This window comes from Pygocentrus nattereri, chromosome 10, assembly GCF_015220715.1.
Source record: "Pygocentrus nattereri isolate fPygNat1 chromosome 10, fPygNat1.pri, whole genome shotgun sequence".
In the NCBI taxonomy this organism is placed as follows: domain Eukaryota; kingdom Metazoa; phylum Chordata; class Actinopteri; order Characiformes; family Serrasalmidae; genus Pygocentrus; species Pygocentrus nattereri.
In genome coordinates, this window is record NC_051220.1 from 3,133,720 (window position 1) to 3,149,103 (window position 15,384).

The 15,384-nt window shown below is 42.3% G+C and overlaps 1 protein-coding gene across 2 annotated transcripts in view; it reads right to left on the bottom strand.

The window, feature by feature from the left end:
- Nucleotides 1–3,278: 3,278 nt before the first annotated feature.
- The window catches only part of kif20ba (kinesin family member 20Ba), a 48,701-nt gene continuing 36,595 nt past the window's right edge, over nucleotides 3,279–15,384 (bottom strand). For both annotated transcript variants that reach the window (XM_037541750.1, XM_037541749.1), the window contains 4 exons: nucleotides 13,681–13,758; nucleotides 13,001–13,127; nucleotides 8,696–8,823; nucleotides 3,279–3,760 (listed from right to left, as the gene is read on the bottom strand). In XM_037541750.1, coding sequence (XP_037397647.1) covers nucleotides 3,680–3,760; nucleotides 8,696–8,823; nucleotides 13,001–13,127; nucleotides 13,681–13,758 — 414 coding nt within the window. In that variant the 3' untranslated portion in view covers nucleotides 3,279–3,679. The remainder of the gene's footprint in view (nucleotides 3,761–8,695; nucleotides 8,824–13,000; nucleotides 13,128–13,680; nucleotides 13,759–15,384) is intronic.

The window sequence follows — 15,384 nt, forward strand, 5'->3', positions numbered from 1 at the left end:
AAACAGCAACTTTACAGAAGAAGGAAAGACCTACTTCACTTTTAATGCAAGTTGATGGAACCAGACGTCTTTCCAGGTCATTTCTTTTAGGTCATTCATCATGAAATTTACACACAATGTACAGGTTAAGAGGTGTTTTCAAATGATGTGAAAAACCGGAAAACGAGGAAAAACGACATACGAGGTTTTCCTCCGACAACAATATACTCGTGCACAAAGTGCTGCTGCCGAGTTACTGTAAGAAGTGAAAGTTGTGTGGTTGGCACGCTGGAAATTACTTGCAGCTAGAAACATAGATTCATGTTTAACTTCAGCGCTTCGAGCTACAGTGATGGGGAAAGTAGCATCGATCACAGCACAGTGCTAATATATAAACCTCATTCCAAAAAATCCATAAACCACTTTTGTTGCTGCAGCCACAAATTCAAGGTACAACTTCTGTTGGAAGCCATAACTTCACCGAGCACTTTATGAGGAACACCAGTACGCCTACACATTCATGCAAGTATTTCCAATCATGCAGATAGAGACCAGAAGCTTCAGGTAATGTTTACATCAACCATCGGACTGGAGAAAAAATGTGACAATTTTAACCATGAGATGATTGTTGTTGTCAAACTATTTCTGGTCGGATCTCCTGGGGTTCTCACCTACAGCAGTCTCTAGAATTTAGTCAGAATGATGTAATGAAGAAAAAACCTCCAGTGAGCGGCAGCTGTGAGGACAGAAGCGCCTTGTTAATAAGAGAGGTCAACGGAGAATGACCAGACTAGTTTAAGCTGACAGAGAGGCTACGGTATCTCAGATAACCACTCTGTACAACTGTGGTGATCAGAAAAGCATCTCAGAATGCACAACGCATCAAATCTTGAGGTGGATGGGCTACAACAGCAGAAGACCACTTGGGGTTCCACTTCTGTCAGCCAAGAACAGAAAGCTGAGGATGCAGTGGGCACAGGTCACCACAACTGGCACCAACAGAATGAATCCATGGAACCAACCTGCCTTGTACCAACAGTTCAAACTGGTGGAGGTGGTGTAAAGGTGTGGGGAATGGTTTTTTTTGGGGACACTTATGGTCTGCTAATACCAATCACTCATTGCTTGATTGCCAATCCCTTCACAGCCACACTTTACCCATCTTCTAAAACACGTGTCAGGCCCTCTTCAGCACACTGCCTCATTAAACACACCTGATTCAGCTCATCAGCTAAGCAGCAAAGCCTTGATGAACTGAATTCAGAGCGTTAGGTAAGGTTAAACACTAATCTCCACAGCACTTTGGTCCAGAACAATAATGCACCACGTCGCAAAAGTTGTCTCAAACCAGTTTCAGGAACATGACAAATGTTCCTCAGTGGCTTTCCCATAGAACACCTTGGTGATGTGGTAGAAGAGGAGATTCGCAGCATTAAAGTACAACATCTGAAACATCTGCAGTCATGTCAAAATGGACTAGCATCTCAAAGGAAGGTTTCCAACATCTGGTGAAATTCATACCACGAAGACTTGAGACTGTTTTGAGAGCAATGGGAGGCTGTACCCAATCTTAGTATAATGTTCCTAATAAAGTTGGGGGCAGTCGTGGGCTGGAGGTCAGGGAACCAGCCTCGTGACTGGAAGGTCGCCGGTTCGATCCCCTGACAGCACATGACTAAAGTGTCCTTGAGCAAGACACCTAACCCTCAACTGCTCCCTGGGCGCTGCGGATAGGGCTGCCCACCGCTCCAGGCAAGTGTGCTCACTGCCCCCTAGTGTGTGTGTGTGCGCTCACTAGAGTGTATGTGGCGTTTCACTTCACGGATGGGTCAAATGCGGAGGTGAAATTTCCTCATTGTGGGACTAATAACTGGACTTTATTTGATCTGATATTCAGTAAATGTTGTTGAAATCTGACCGAACTGGACTTTATTTGATCTGATGTTCAGTAAATGTTGAAATCTGACCGAACTGGACTTTATTTGATCTGATGTTCAGTAAATGTTGTTGAAATCTGACCGAACTGGACTTTATTTGATCTGATGTTCAGTAAATGTTGAAATCTGACCGAACTGGACTTTATTTGATCTGATGTTCAGTAAATGTTGGTGAAATCTGACCGAACTGGACTTTATTTGATCTGATGTTCAGTAAATGTTGTTGAAATCTGACCGAACTGGACTTTATTTGATCTGATATTCAGTAAATGTTGGTGAAATCTGACCGAACTGGACTTTATTTGATCTGATGTTCAGTAAATGTTGTTGAAATCTGACCGAACTGGACTTCATTTGATCTGATATTCAGTAAATGTTGGTGAAATCTGACTGAACTGGACTTCATTTGATCTGATATTCAGTAAATGTTGTTGAAATCTGACCGAACTGGACTTTATTTGATCTGATGTTCAGTAAATGTTGCTGAAATCTGACTGAACTGGACTTTATTTGATCTGATGTTCAGTAAATGTTGTTGAAATCTGACCGAACTGGACTTTATTTGATCTGATGTTCAGTAAATGTTGAAATCTGACCGAACTGGACTTTATTTGATCTGATGTTCAGTAAATGTTGTTGAAATCTGACTGAACTGGACTTTATTTGATCTGATGTTCAGTAAATGTTGTTGAAATCTGACCGAACTGGACTTTATTTGATCTGATGTTCAGTAAATGTTGTTGAAATCTGACCGAACTGGACTTTATTTGATCTGATATTCAGTAAATGTTGGTGAAATCTGACCGAACTGGACTTTATTTGATCTGATGTTCAGTAAATGTTGTTGAAATCTGACTGAACTGGACTTTATTTGATCTGATGTTCAGTAAATGTTGGTGAAATCTGACTGAACTGGGCTTTATTTGATCTGATATTCAGTAAATGTTGTTGAAATCTGACTGAACTGGACTTCATTTGATCTGATATTCAGTAAATGTTGGTGAAATCTGACCGAACTGGACTTTATTTGATCTGATATTCAGTAAATGTTGTTGAAATCTGACTGAACTGGACTTTATTTGATCTGATATTCAGTTGTCGACTGTATGAGATGCTGATATTCCTACTCGGCTACTTCAGTAAACAGTATATGGCACGATGCAAATTAGACATTATGATGTTCTGGACCTTCGCTTGAGGAAATTTTCTTTGACTGAACCTTACTGAGTTTTAATTAAATACCCCTGATCCAGAGTGTTACCAGCATAAAGTTCAAAAGCCAGGGTCTGCCATGGTAAGGGGCGTATCAGCGCACATGGATCAAAACAAATATAAATGAGTAAAGTCCAACGGACATCAGTGCTATTTTACATTTATTTGCTTGACAGCATGTTCATATGGTGGGCTGCTTGAGATACAGTAGTAAACACAGCAGAGACTGAAATATGAAGTAGTGTTGATGTTGAGCCCTACAGCTAAATCCCACTGTGCACTTTTAGCAGCAAAAAAAATCTACCTCATTATAACTTAAGAAAAAGTCTGATTTGTGATCTACAACAGAAAGTCATAACAGTATTTTACATTGCTGGACGGTTACACGAGATACAATTTAATACAGCATAAACTAAAATATGGATAAATGTGTGCAAAAAAGATAAAAAGTGCAATTAATTAAAAAAAGGATTGATACTTCATTTTAAAGAAAAAAAAAAGGTTATAGTGATTATACATTGTCGGACATTCCCATTCCACACCAGCTACTATTACTTCGGAGTTCTGGTCCGTAGGCGCTTCTTAATGATGAGGTGGTCGCTCTCCTTCTCCTCTGCATCTTGACTAATGATCTGCAAGAAAGATATTATGGTTTTACTTTTGTTTTCCAGAGGGAAAATCAATAGTCATGATGTTAGCAAAACTAACGAAGGATAAAAGACAGAAGTAAGAAAATGCAAAAGCAAGTATGCATCGTGCTACTTCAGCAACAAGACTGGCTTCCGGTCTTTCGAAGAAATCTGCAGGGATAATTTTCCACAGCTCCAAAGTTCAGTCTTAGAATTTGGTTGCATTTTCTGCTTTTCACAAGCCAAATAACCCCAAACACATTCAATGACATGGAGGTCTGGACTCTGGGTCCATTATCCTGGAACCACCTGCAGGTTCTGTGTTTCATTTGCAAGTTTTCTTCTCTTTTGTCTATTTTCTGTTCTCAGTAAGGGCTTCGTGACAGCTACACATCCTTTCAGACTAATGTTGAGGTGTCTTCTCACAGTGGAAGGATGGACAGTGTTGTACTGTTGTTAAGATGGTGAAGTTTTGGTGGTCTACCAGATTTTACCTAGTTAGTAAGGATTCCCGTTTTCTCTATATCTTTTGTTTCATCAATTCAAGTTTTGTAAACTATTTTGAAACTTATTTTCATTTGAATGAACAACGCAAAGCTATTTTAACTGGAAATTTACCAAATGAAGGTTGGTCTCTGACTTTCGCACTTTTTCCTGTATCATTTATATTTTGCGAGGTGTTCATCTAGCATTACCTGCAGAAACGAGTTGACAACCAGATAAAATAATATACTTGAGAGAATGTTTCTCATAATACTTGGTGTGTGAGTGAGAGCAAATTACATGAGCAGCACTGTGTATGCTTGTATATCGCTGTTGTCGGAGGAAAACCTCGTATCTGTTTTTTTGTTGCGTTTTTCAGTTTTTGACATAATTTAAAAATGCCTATTGCTCTTTACATTGTGTGTAAATTTCTAGATGAATGGACAAAACGAAACGGCCCAAAATGACCTGGAAAAAATCCTGGTTCCATTGACTTCCATTAAAAGTAAAGTAGGTTTTTTCCTTCTCCTGTAAAGTCGCAATTTTGGAGATACGAGGTTTTCTTTTCCAAAAACAGCGATATATTTGTGGAGTGGATTTGTCTAGTGAGCTGGAAAATTTAACATAGAAGGTTAGTACAACGTGAAAGTCACATGTCCTGATTATTAACACTATTAAGGCTGAGTCATACGGCAAAAACGGAGAGCCCCAGTACTTGACATTCTCACAACGCTTGATATGTTTCAGGTGTAAAACAGGTGCTGAAAAGGTATTTTTTTCATAATGTTTTCTAGAAAACCTCATAAACAAGATGCTAAGCCTGTCCACATAACGTCGCTCTGATTATTGCGTGTTTGCTCATCTGAAGGGGCAGCTTCTGTTGCTAAACCCTCTCCTTATTAGATAAGATGAAGAACAATCAGTGGCTACACGGCTTTCTTTGTGGAAAGCTTTCCCAGAAGAGTGGAGTAGCCACAAAAAGCAAGGCGGATGAGGGAGTGCTGGGGTGTTGAGAACCCTATATTAATGCCCATGGGTTTGGAATTTGATGCCCAAACAAGCGCATATAGGTGAGATGGTCAGATGTCCACATACTTTTGGCCAGATAGTGTACACACATTTTTCTGTCCTGCTGCTAAGATCCATTTCTGCATCTTCTAGTTGCTAAAAAGTCTGTAATTTGTTATGATCGAGGAGGTTTTGAAGCGGTTTTGTTATTAGTAAGGGATTTCCAGGTTCGACGAATTAAAGAAGCTCCGGAATTCTTACTTAGCTGACTTGTAAGAACTACAGACATCGGATTAAAGTCACAAGTCTCGTCAGTAGTTACAGGTCCAGGTAAAAACAAGTCCATCTCCAGTAGCGCTTAAGACGATGGAAGAACGACACCATGTCAAAAAAACTGATTTCGGGCTGGATTTGCGACGGGACTGGATCAGATTCACTCTTTCGCCCATACCCAGTACCGGATTTGGGCCTTCCTTCTCTATTTATGCAACAATTAAATATGAATCGACCCAAAAAAGTTCTATTAAAAGTCATTACTAACACGTGTTGCTATAAAAGGCATTTAAGTCTTTTTATGGTTTTATGATGTGGTTCACTAAAGCAGCGTGAGTCACTTAACAGGTCGTAAAAGTGGTCCGATAGCAGGAGCTGCAAACTGCCCATGTGTCAGTCACAGAAACAGTGAAAAATTTATATAGTGTCAAGTGGAACGATGTCACAAATCATGACAGCATATGCCTAACAAGGAAAAACTGCCTGAGGAAAAAGGGGACAGTGGTTGCAACGTGAGGCTCACTAACAGGGCTGGACGAACATAAACAGCAGAGCTGCTGTTTAAAAAAAAAAAAAATTATTAAAAAAACTGAAAGAGCCTCAAACGCTGACACAGAATCCTCACCTTAGTTTCAATGAAGACACAGGCAAACGTCAGTAAAAGCTGCTACTGAAGTGCCTTAAGAAAAAACATTTCGCAAAAATAACATGAAAAATAACCCATGAATCTAAATCCGGGCCTCAAAGAAGACAAAGAAAATAACACTGACTCATCAGCGCTATTTTCAGCCCTCGGGATGAGTTTGTGTTTAGAGGAAAGTTTTCACCCTACACCGCCTGTTCCGAAGTGATTACAAGCCTGTTTTTGGAATAAATTGTCTAGTTTTCCAGTAGATTTTGATCAAAAAGTGGTTAATGGCTTTCCAAGAAGCAGGGCAGCCTTCCCTGTAAAAGCCGGCTCATTGTGCTCATCACTGGCCACTTCGGACACGTTCCGGGTTTGCAGTGCATTGACTGCAGATTGTGGGAACCTACTCAGCCTCCATTCTGGACTTCTCCCAGAACCAGACAGGCTTCGAATTTCAATCAGTGACGAGGCTGCCTCTTTAGGGTGGCAATTATTTCTGAACGACAGAGAAAATGTATTTGACAGGGAAATGGTTTTGACTGACCGAGAAACTCTACGACGTATCGCATTAACAACGGAGCCAAGAAGCCGCAGCACTGCTCCCAAAAACAAAGGGGAAAAAAAAAAAAAACACTTTTACTAACAAACATAAACACACAGCCTTCTACCTCTAGAATGGTAACTTTATACGAGAGAAAATGTCATTAACTTTATTATTTAACTCCAGTCAAAACACCCATTAAGTTATTCTTAAAATAAACACTCTTTGCCTTCATGACAACGAGCACTCTTTTTGGGAGACGTGCTTTTGGTTTTTTCAGAGAAATCTGCAACTCCTAACCGCCGCTCTGTAGGCGACCCGGCCCGTCTGCAGGGACAGCAGAGGAGGGGAAAGTTCATTTACATTTACAGCATTTAGCAGATGCTCTTATCCAGAGCGACTTACAAGAAGTGCTTTGTCAATCTAGAGAAAGTATCTTTGCTAGTTATCAATAGCTTAGAGAAAAGACAGTCCTGAGCTCAGAGTTCAGCTCCTCACTGCTGGGCTTTAGTTACATTTAGGGATCAGACGCCTTCAAAGAGGGGGGCAGTTATTTATTATCACCCCCCCTAATTCTTCAGTGATGTGAAGCTGAAGTCAGAGATTCTCCAGATTCTTGTTAGAATTTTCCCGTTCCACCTTAAATGGAGAAGCAGTTTCATTCTGGAGCTTCAGGCGTCAAAACTGCTGGACTATTTAAGGTGGAACGGGAAAGTTAGCTAGATAGCTACCCAGACATTAGCATGATATTAGTGATTTTTATGCTTGTTATGAAGAAAAACGACCAAAATCCACTGAAACCACATTAAACTAAGATAAAACGGTGGTGATCGTGATTTTTTAACAGAGAAAATTCTCACATTTGGGGGTTTCTTTGGTCTCTTGTTCTCCGTCTCGCCGGTTTTTCTGTTTGGAGTCTCTGAAAAACCTCCGTTTGGAGGGTCATGTAGCCCCAACACTTCACCCCACCCCTCTATCTCAACATGAATCAGGACACCCACCCCTAGACGTGAACACACAGAACAGAGGGTAAGGGCTCAGTGGTAGGGGTGAGGGGTGAAATGGGACTGGGCCTCAGTAGTTCAGTGATGTTGAGGTCTGGAATGGGGCGGCCAGTCCACTGTTCTGAGAAAACGTTCGATGTCTGAATTAAACATTTTCGCAGGAACGTCTTCTTAACCTACCTTGACCTACACATCCTTTCAGACCCATAGCTTTGTTTTCTCACAGTGGAAGGAAGGAAGAAACATCTTTGGATTTTGATTTTTTGGTGGTCTGTCAGGTCTTCCACACTTGTTAGGTGTCCCATTGCATCTACGTCTTCTAATCATATTTTAAATCCAGTTTTGAAAATCCAATTTTCCTCTGACTTTCCGCTTCCTCCTCTTGCATTACCTTATACCTAACTTCCTAGAAACATCTGAAAAAGAGTAACGTATACTTAATGATGGTTTTAACCGAATTAAATAAATGAAGGTTGGTCTCCGAGTTTTGCACAGTACTGTATGTCAATGTAAAGAGACTCTATTTCAAGCCATTTCGAATCACCTCTATTAGTCCAGTCATCAGAAAATGTCCATACAATATACAGGGCAGCTGTCATTATCAAATATGAAGAGCACAACAATTATTATTAATTATATTATTAAATGAAAAGAACGGTAGTTTTATGAACCCATCTGGTACAATCAGGCTTGAAGTATTTACACAGAGCAGTGTAATTGGACTGCATGCCAGCCTCGGCTCTAAGGTATAGAATCCCAAGCCAGAAGGCTCTGAGCAAGATTAAGATCAACAATCTGAGTGGCACAAAGGCTCAATGGCCCTGGAACATAATGCTCTATACTAGTCATCACTGGAGAAATAGCTTCCAGGAAAACGCTGAAAGGCCTGCGAAAATCTGCATGCTGTACGAAAACTCTCTCATACATTTTAAGAATATGCGATGGTTTGTATCCGCGGTGAAACGTGGCAATGAAATGCTGCGTATGAACTGCAGGCATACCTGGTGAGCTGGTATGTCCATAGGAGAGGAGATATTGGGCCTGTAGAGTTTTCTTTTGTGGCGTTTAAGACTCAAGGAGCCCCCCTCGTCTGGAGATTTCCCACTCATCAAGCCCATGATCTTCTTAGCTACACAGTAAAGGACAGTACAGAATAAAAGAGAATGAGGTGAAGCAGGAAAACTAAGGAAGCCTGTAATAGCCAATCAATAGCACGGATAGAAAAACACAGCTGCCGGTATCTTTACTGATTAACGACATCATTAGCATGAACAACTCTGGGAGTCCCAGTGGCTGTAAATCTGAGCCTTTTAAATGAGACTTGTACGTTTAGAAATAAGAACTGATGCAGACAGGAACCAACAGAACTTATGGTTCTAGTTCTGGTTCATTTTCCCAACACGTTCCCCCGTCTTTGCTGACAGTTGCAGCTGAAGTTAATGCTTTACTGTTCCATGTGAAAAAGACACAAACGCTATTACGTCTCCTGCCTGAGAGGCAGAAAAAACAGTCATAACATCAGTGATTCACAATTTAATTGTCTATTTTTGGTCATTTTGTCCCACTATAATAGCACAAATCTAAAGCGTTCAATGACCAACATGATATGATGACAACGGCGTTTTAGGGCCACTGTTAATAAAAATAAAAATCATAATATTTCGAGAATAAAGGAATATTTTGAGAAATAAGAACTCGCAGAATTACGACATTAAAGTGGCATTAATACCAGGAAAGTTTGCAATATTGTGGCCAAAGGCTTTGCGAAGTGAAGCAGCGCCTCCTGGTGTTGAATGAGGGGCGTTGAGTTGGTGGAGCTGCAGTTTCATATCGATTCCCCCCATAAAGAAACACTCAGCCTCCCCGTCTCTCCTGCTCATCAGCACCAGCCTGGTATCAGTGTAAGAACCGGCTGAAACGGCCGAGCAGGAAACTGTTTATCTAGAATAAAGAGCCGGACGGACTCGGAGGAAACCGCCTGTCTGTGCTGTTGAAGGAGAATCTCAGGCAGGGTGGTCTACACGGCTATCGGGGGCTTCATCTCCCCCCATTCAAAGAGGGCATGAAGTTTCACAGACGGTGAGGATGAAGATCAAACTGATCCACAGAGAGACGGGGGGGGAGTGGAGCTCCGGCGCCAGTGCAGCAACCGAGACCCCAACACGTTATGGCAGCCCCCCCACAGTCAGCCCTCCTACAGTTAGTCCACTTTATCCTCCAAATATTACATGTTTTTACCAATATAACTTTTTTCTCAAAATATCATGACTTTTTTCCTGAAGTCTACTATTTTTATTATCAGGCCCTAAAACACCACCGTAAACTGCACTTGGTGCACTCATAAAAAACGTCTATATTCATAAAGACTTTTCAGTCTGGCCGAGTCTGTGCTGGTTGGCTCTAGTCTGCAAATTTTTGAGTCTGAACAGAGTTGGTCTGACTCCGAGTGTGATCTAGTAATGTAAACTGGTCAACGACTCAATCTGAACGGACTCCTGCAACAACCAGAGAACTTCTGAAAAGAAGAAAATACATCAGGAAAACGGTGAAAAGTCACATGAGGAGAAAAGCTTTTTAATGAGCCGAGTCTGAAGAATGAGCATGGAGTTTCTGTCCATTTAAAACTCTATAAAATACCAAACTAATCACATTTTAAATCCATGAGCCTCACTTAAACATGTTTACCTCCTGCTTATTGTGTCAGTGCAAATGGCAGAGTATCCCCAACATTCCAGTTGGCCAAAGAAAAAACAAAGAAAAAAAAATGCTGAAACCGGTTAGACAGCATGAGATAACCAGTCTTTTTGCATCTGTCAAGACTTTAAAAGATGTATAGTGTCCTCTAAAGTCTTAAAATGACAATAACTTCAGCTGCAACTTCAGAGTTCTCAAAGACAGAGGGGATCACGCTGCACCAATAATGAAAGAAAGAGAGAAAAATAAACCGGAACTTTCTGTACTGGACTGACAGCTGATGGAAGCACAGTTCCAGTTTTCCGATCCCAAAGGTACGGTAGGGTAAGGTAGGTGTGCATTAGAACAGGGCCCTTTGAAAACTCCTCAGTTTAAAAGATTCTCAGGAGAGCCTCAGGGGTACAACTGCTGTGTGTGATTGTAACGATTTACAGACCAGATTTATCTCAATTATCCCTTTTTCTTTCGAAGGTCATGCTATGGATTTTTCCCAGTTGTCCCATCTGAACATGCCGGACAACGGTCTCAACGTCTCTGAAGCAGAATTCCTGCCTCTGCTGCTTTGTGTCTCGCACATTCAATCTCCTATGGTCTATAAATGGCAGAGGGTAGAGGTCCAGATGTTCTCATGACCTTTATGGAGAAGCTCCCTAATGAGGAGGAAAACTCCTTACAGTGGCAGAAAGCTACGGCTATGACCTTTACATTTCTCTAGGTACAATTTACAGCATAAAAATATGCAGCATAATCATCTTTTCCTGTTGTCTTACATAACAGTTGTTTAAAAAATCTAAAAAAAAAAATCAAGCATAAATATTCATTTTATTCATATTTTATATATTTTTTTTTATTTCAAAGAGGTTTTTGCCCAAGACGGTAATAAAATGCTTAAAGCTGAAGATACACCGGTCAGGCATAACATTATGACCACCTAGAGGATGACCAACACAACTGTGCAGCAGCAGATGAGCTGTCGTCTCTGACTTTACATCTACAAGGTGGACCGACAAGGTAGGAGTGTCTAACAGAGTGGACAGTGAGTGGACACAGTGTTTAAAACCTCCAAGCTGGATTCATTTTTGTTGTAAGGACAAAATGCCTCTTCTTAACATTTGGGTTGTCCAGGCCTGACCTAACCTAGCTTTTAATGCAGAGGGTGCCAGTCGGATTTCTCGCTCATCCAGTTGTGTTTTCGTTGTCCACTCAATTTACGCAACGATTCAGATTCAGAGATTCAGATTCTTTAGGGATTGAAATTATAAATACGACAGAAAAGGAGACAGACATTCACTCCTTGATAAACCTGTAGTGAACCTATCTGATGACTCTTTAAAGCAGTGGTGGACGTCCACAAATTCTGTACTTGAGTTAAAGTCGAGACCCCCAAGGTAAATATTACTCCTGTAAAAGTAGAGGTTCCTCCCTTTAGACCTCCACTTGAGTAAAAGTACTAAGTATTTATCTTCAAATGTACTTAAGTATAAAGTAAAAGTACTAAAACTTTAATTAACTTAATTCAACTTAGTTCCAAGTTTAAGTTGAATAAAAACTGGCTTTAAACTCAGGATCACAGATGAGCTCCTTTACTATGTTGATCTGTAGGCGTCTGTTCATAAACATAAACCAGCCCAAACTCATTTACTATAAAATGAACTGGTGTTTGTAGAAATTCAGAAAAAAGCCGCGTCAGTCTCGACTGCATATGTGGACATATTTCTATATTGAGCTCTATTTACACAAAGTTAGGTTAGTTCATCATTTGTGTTGAACAGACTCTCCCAAAGTTTTACGCTGCTGCGCTGACGTTGAACCGCGTGCTGCACCGGGTCGGTATGACCAACAGGTCAAAACCAGCTCTAAACAAAGTGACCGCTGGGCCCTGATTGGTGCTCTGGCTTTGCGCTTCTTTCGTTTTGACATGTTACGTTTTTATACACACAGAAACCAAAAGGAACGACAGATTTCTCAAAATGTAGGAGGAAAAAGTCGGATATTAGACTCTGAAATGTAGTGGAGTGAAAGGAGAAAGTCGCCCAGAACGGAGAAACTTCAGTACAGATACACCAAAAATACTAAAGTACAGAAACTAATTACATTTACTCAGTTACTCAGTTACTGTCCACCACTGCTTTATAGTGAGAATGATATGATGTGTCAATAAATACTAATTGGGTAATAAACTAGTGGAGTAACTGAAGATGCTGCGTGCAACTCTGTTTCTTAATCGCTGCGTGTAACGATCAAGTTGCGTGGGATATTACGTTGCATGCAACTCCAAACGTGCAAACAGTTGCTAAGCCTGCCTTATATTTTGATACTATGTTGTAGGCTTAATCTTAGTCTTGATTTTTTTCTGTAAAAACTGGGCTGTTCTGTCTCTTTTGGCAGCTGAACGAATGCCAGTTCTGACCAGGTCAAACCAAATGGAAGAAAAAGGCTGGTAAATGCGTCATTATTACATCGGCCTGCGGAGGACAACTAAACGAAACATCTCAAAATTCAGAATATTAATCCGGCCAGGAAAGGACTGAAAGGTGGACGGATGCTAATGGACCGAGAAAGCTTTTTCCATTACACTAATAGAATAGTTCGTTCTAGTCAGACTGATGTACCTTTGCTGCCCAGGAAGGTGGGTGAGCTGTGCAGGAAGCCTCCGATTTTCTGCAGCGCCCCCTCCTTCCTCCCCCGCAGGCTGGACGGGGAGTCATGAGACTTTTTTGCGACCTGCGCGGGGGACACCTGAGAGGAATCAATTAAATATATAAAAAGACTGAATTTAATTGACTCTCAACTTCACCCTTTTAATTAACTCAACCTTTTTCCCCAACTTGATGCTTTTAATGGACAATCAATCAAAAGGAGACGTTTCATTTCAGACAAGCGTCTGGAAACCTCAGCATTACAGGTCATGCAGTTTTACAGTTTGACTTTATTATGTATTGCATGGTTTTATATCTTAAAAATGATGGTTCTTTCAAAGAAAATGGTTCTATACAGAACCATAAACACTCAAAGAAATCTTTGCATGATTTAAGGTTAATGTTTTTTTTTTTCAGATTTATGGAGAACGTTTTGCATAGAACCTTTTTGTAAAGGATTCCTTATTTGTTATGCTTGTTAAGCCTATAACAACAGAAGACCACCTTTTGGTGCTACACAGAACCTTCCATAAAGAGCCAAGGGTCCATACCATGCAAAGGGTTCTTTGAGTGTTCATGGTTCTACATACCATTTTCCTTAACAAAGAACCTTTGAAGAAACAACGTTTGTGTTCTTTTAATTTCATTCCCACCTCCTCCTCCTGGTGTGCAGGTAGCCTGGGTGTATTCTTGCACCTCAAATTCCTCCTGTTCTCCATCTCCACCCCATCCTAAGAGAGAGAGAGAGAGAGAGAGAGAGAGAGAGAGAGAGAGAGAGAGAGAGAGAGAGAGAGAGAGATGAAATAAAGAGAGAGTGAGAGAGAGGAATGGAGAGAGAGAGGGATGGAGAGCGAGAGAGAGGGAGGGAGAGAGATGAAATAAAGAGAGAGAGCAAGAGGGAGAGAGGGAGGGAGAGCGCGAGAGAAGGATGGAGAGCAAGAGAGAGAGAGGGAGGGAGAGAGCGAGAGAGGGATGGAGAGAGGGAGAGAGAGAGAGAGGGAGAGAGATGAAATAGAGAGAGCGAGAGAGAAGGAGGGGAGAGAGGGAGAGTGCGAGAGAGAGAGGGAGAGAGTGAGAGAGATGAAATAAAGAAAGAGAGCAAGAGAGAGGGAGGGGAGAGAGAGAGAGAGAGAGGGAGAGAGCGAGAGAGAGGGGGAGAGAGGGGGAGAGAGGGAGAGAGGGAGGGAGAGAGAGAGAGCGAGAGAGAGAGGGAGAGAGGGGGGGGGGGAGGGAGAGAGAGAGAGAGAGGGAGAGAGCGAGAGGGAGGGAGAGAGCGAGAGGGAGAGAGAGAGCGAGAGGGAGAGAGCGAGAGGGGGAGAGAGTGAGAGGGGGAGAGAGCGAGAGGGAGGGAGAGAGAGATAGAGGGAGAGAGAGATAGAGGGAGAGAGCGAGAGAGGGAGGGAGAGAGCGAGAGAGAGACAGAGAGGGAGAGAGGGAGGGAGAGAGCGAGAGGGAGAGAGGGGGAGGGAGAGAGGGGGAGAGAGAGAGAGGGGGAGAGAGAGAGAGACAGAGAGGGAGAGAGCGAGAGGGAGAGAGGGGGAGAGAGAGAGGGGGAGAAAGAGAGAGGGGGAGAGAGAGAGAGAGAGAGAGAGAGAGAGAGAGAGAGAGAGAGGGAGAGAGGGAGAGAGAGAGGGAGAGAGGGAGAGAGAGAGGGAGGGGGAGAGAGAGAGAGGGGGGGGGGGGAGAGAGAGCGACAGGGGGGTTGAGAGAGAGAGAGAGAGAGAGAGAGGGGGAGGGAGAGAGAGATAGAGGGAGAGAGAGATAGAGGGAGAGAGCGAGAGAGGGAGGGAGAGAGCGAGAGAGAGACAGAGAGGGAGAGAGGGAGGGAGAGAGCGAGAGGGAGAGAGGGGGAGGGAGAGAGGGGGAGAGAGAGAGAGGGGGAGAGAGAGAGAGACAGAGAGGGAGAGAGCGAGAGGGAGAGAGGGGGAGAGAGAGAGGGGGAGAAAGAGAGAGGGGGAGAGAGAGAGAGAGAGAGAGAGAGAGAGAGAGAGAGGGAGAGAGGGAGAGAGGGAGAGAGGGAGAGAGAGAGGGAGAGAGGGAGAGAGAGAGGGAGGGGGAGAGAGAGAGAGGGGGAGAGAGAAAGAGGGAGAGAGAGAGAGAGAGAGAGAGGGAGAGAGAGTGAGAGAGAGAGAGAGAGGGAGAGAGAGTGAGAGTGAGAGTGAGAGTGAGAGTGAGAGTGAGAGAGAGAGAGAGAGAGAGAGAGAGATGAAATAAAGAGACATAAAGACACGAAAAGACATTTTTTGACCGTCAACTCAATTATTTAAACTCGTATTGTGGATGAAGCCTGGGTAATGAGAGATGACAGAATGGAAATATATAATGGATTATTAAGTGAAAAAGAAATGATTTTGCTC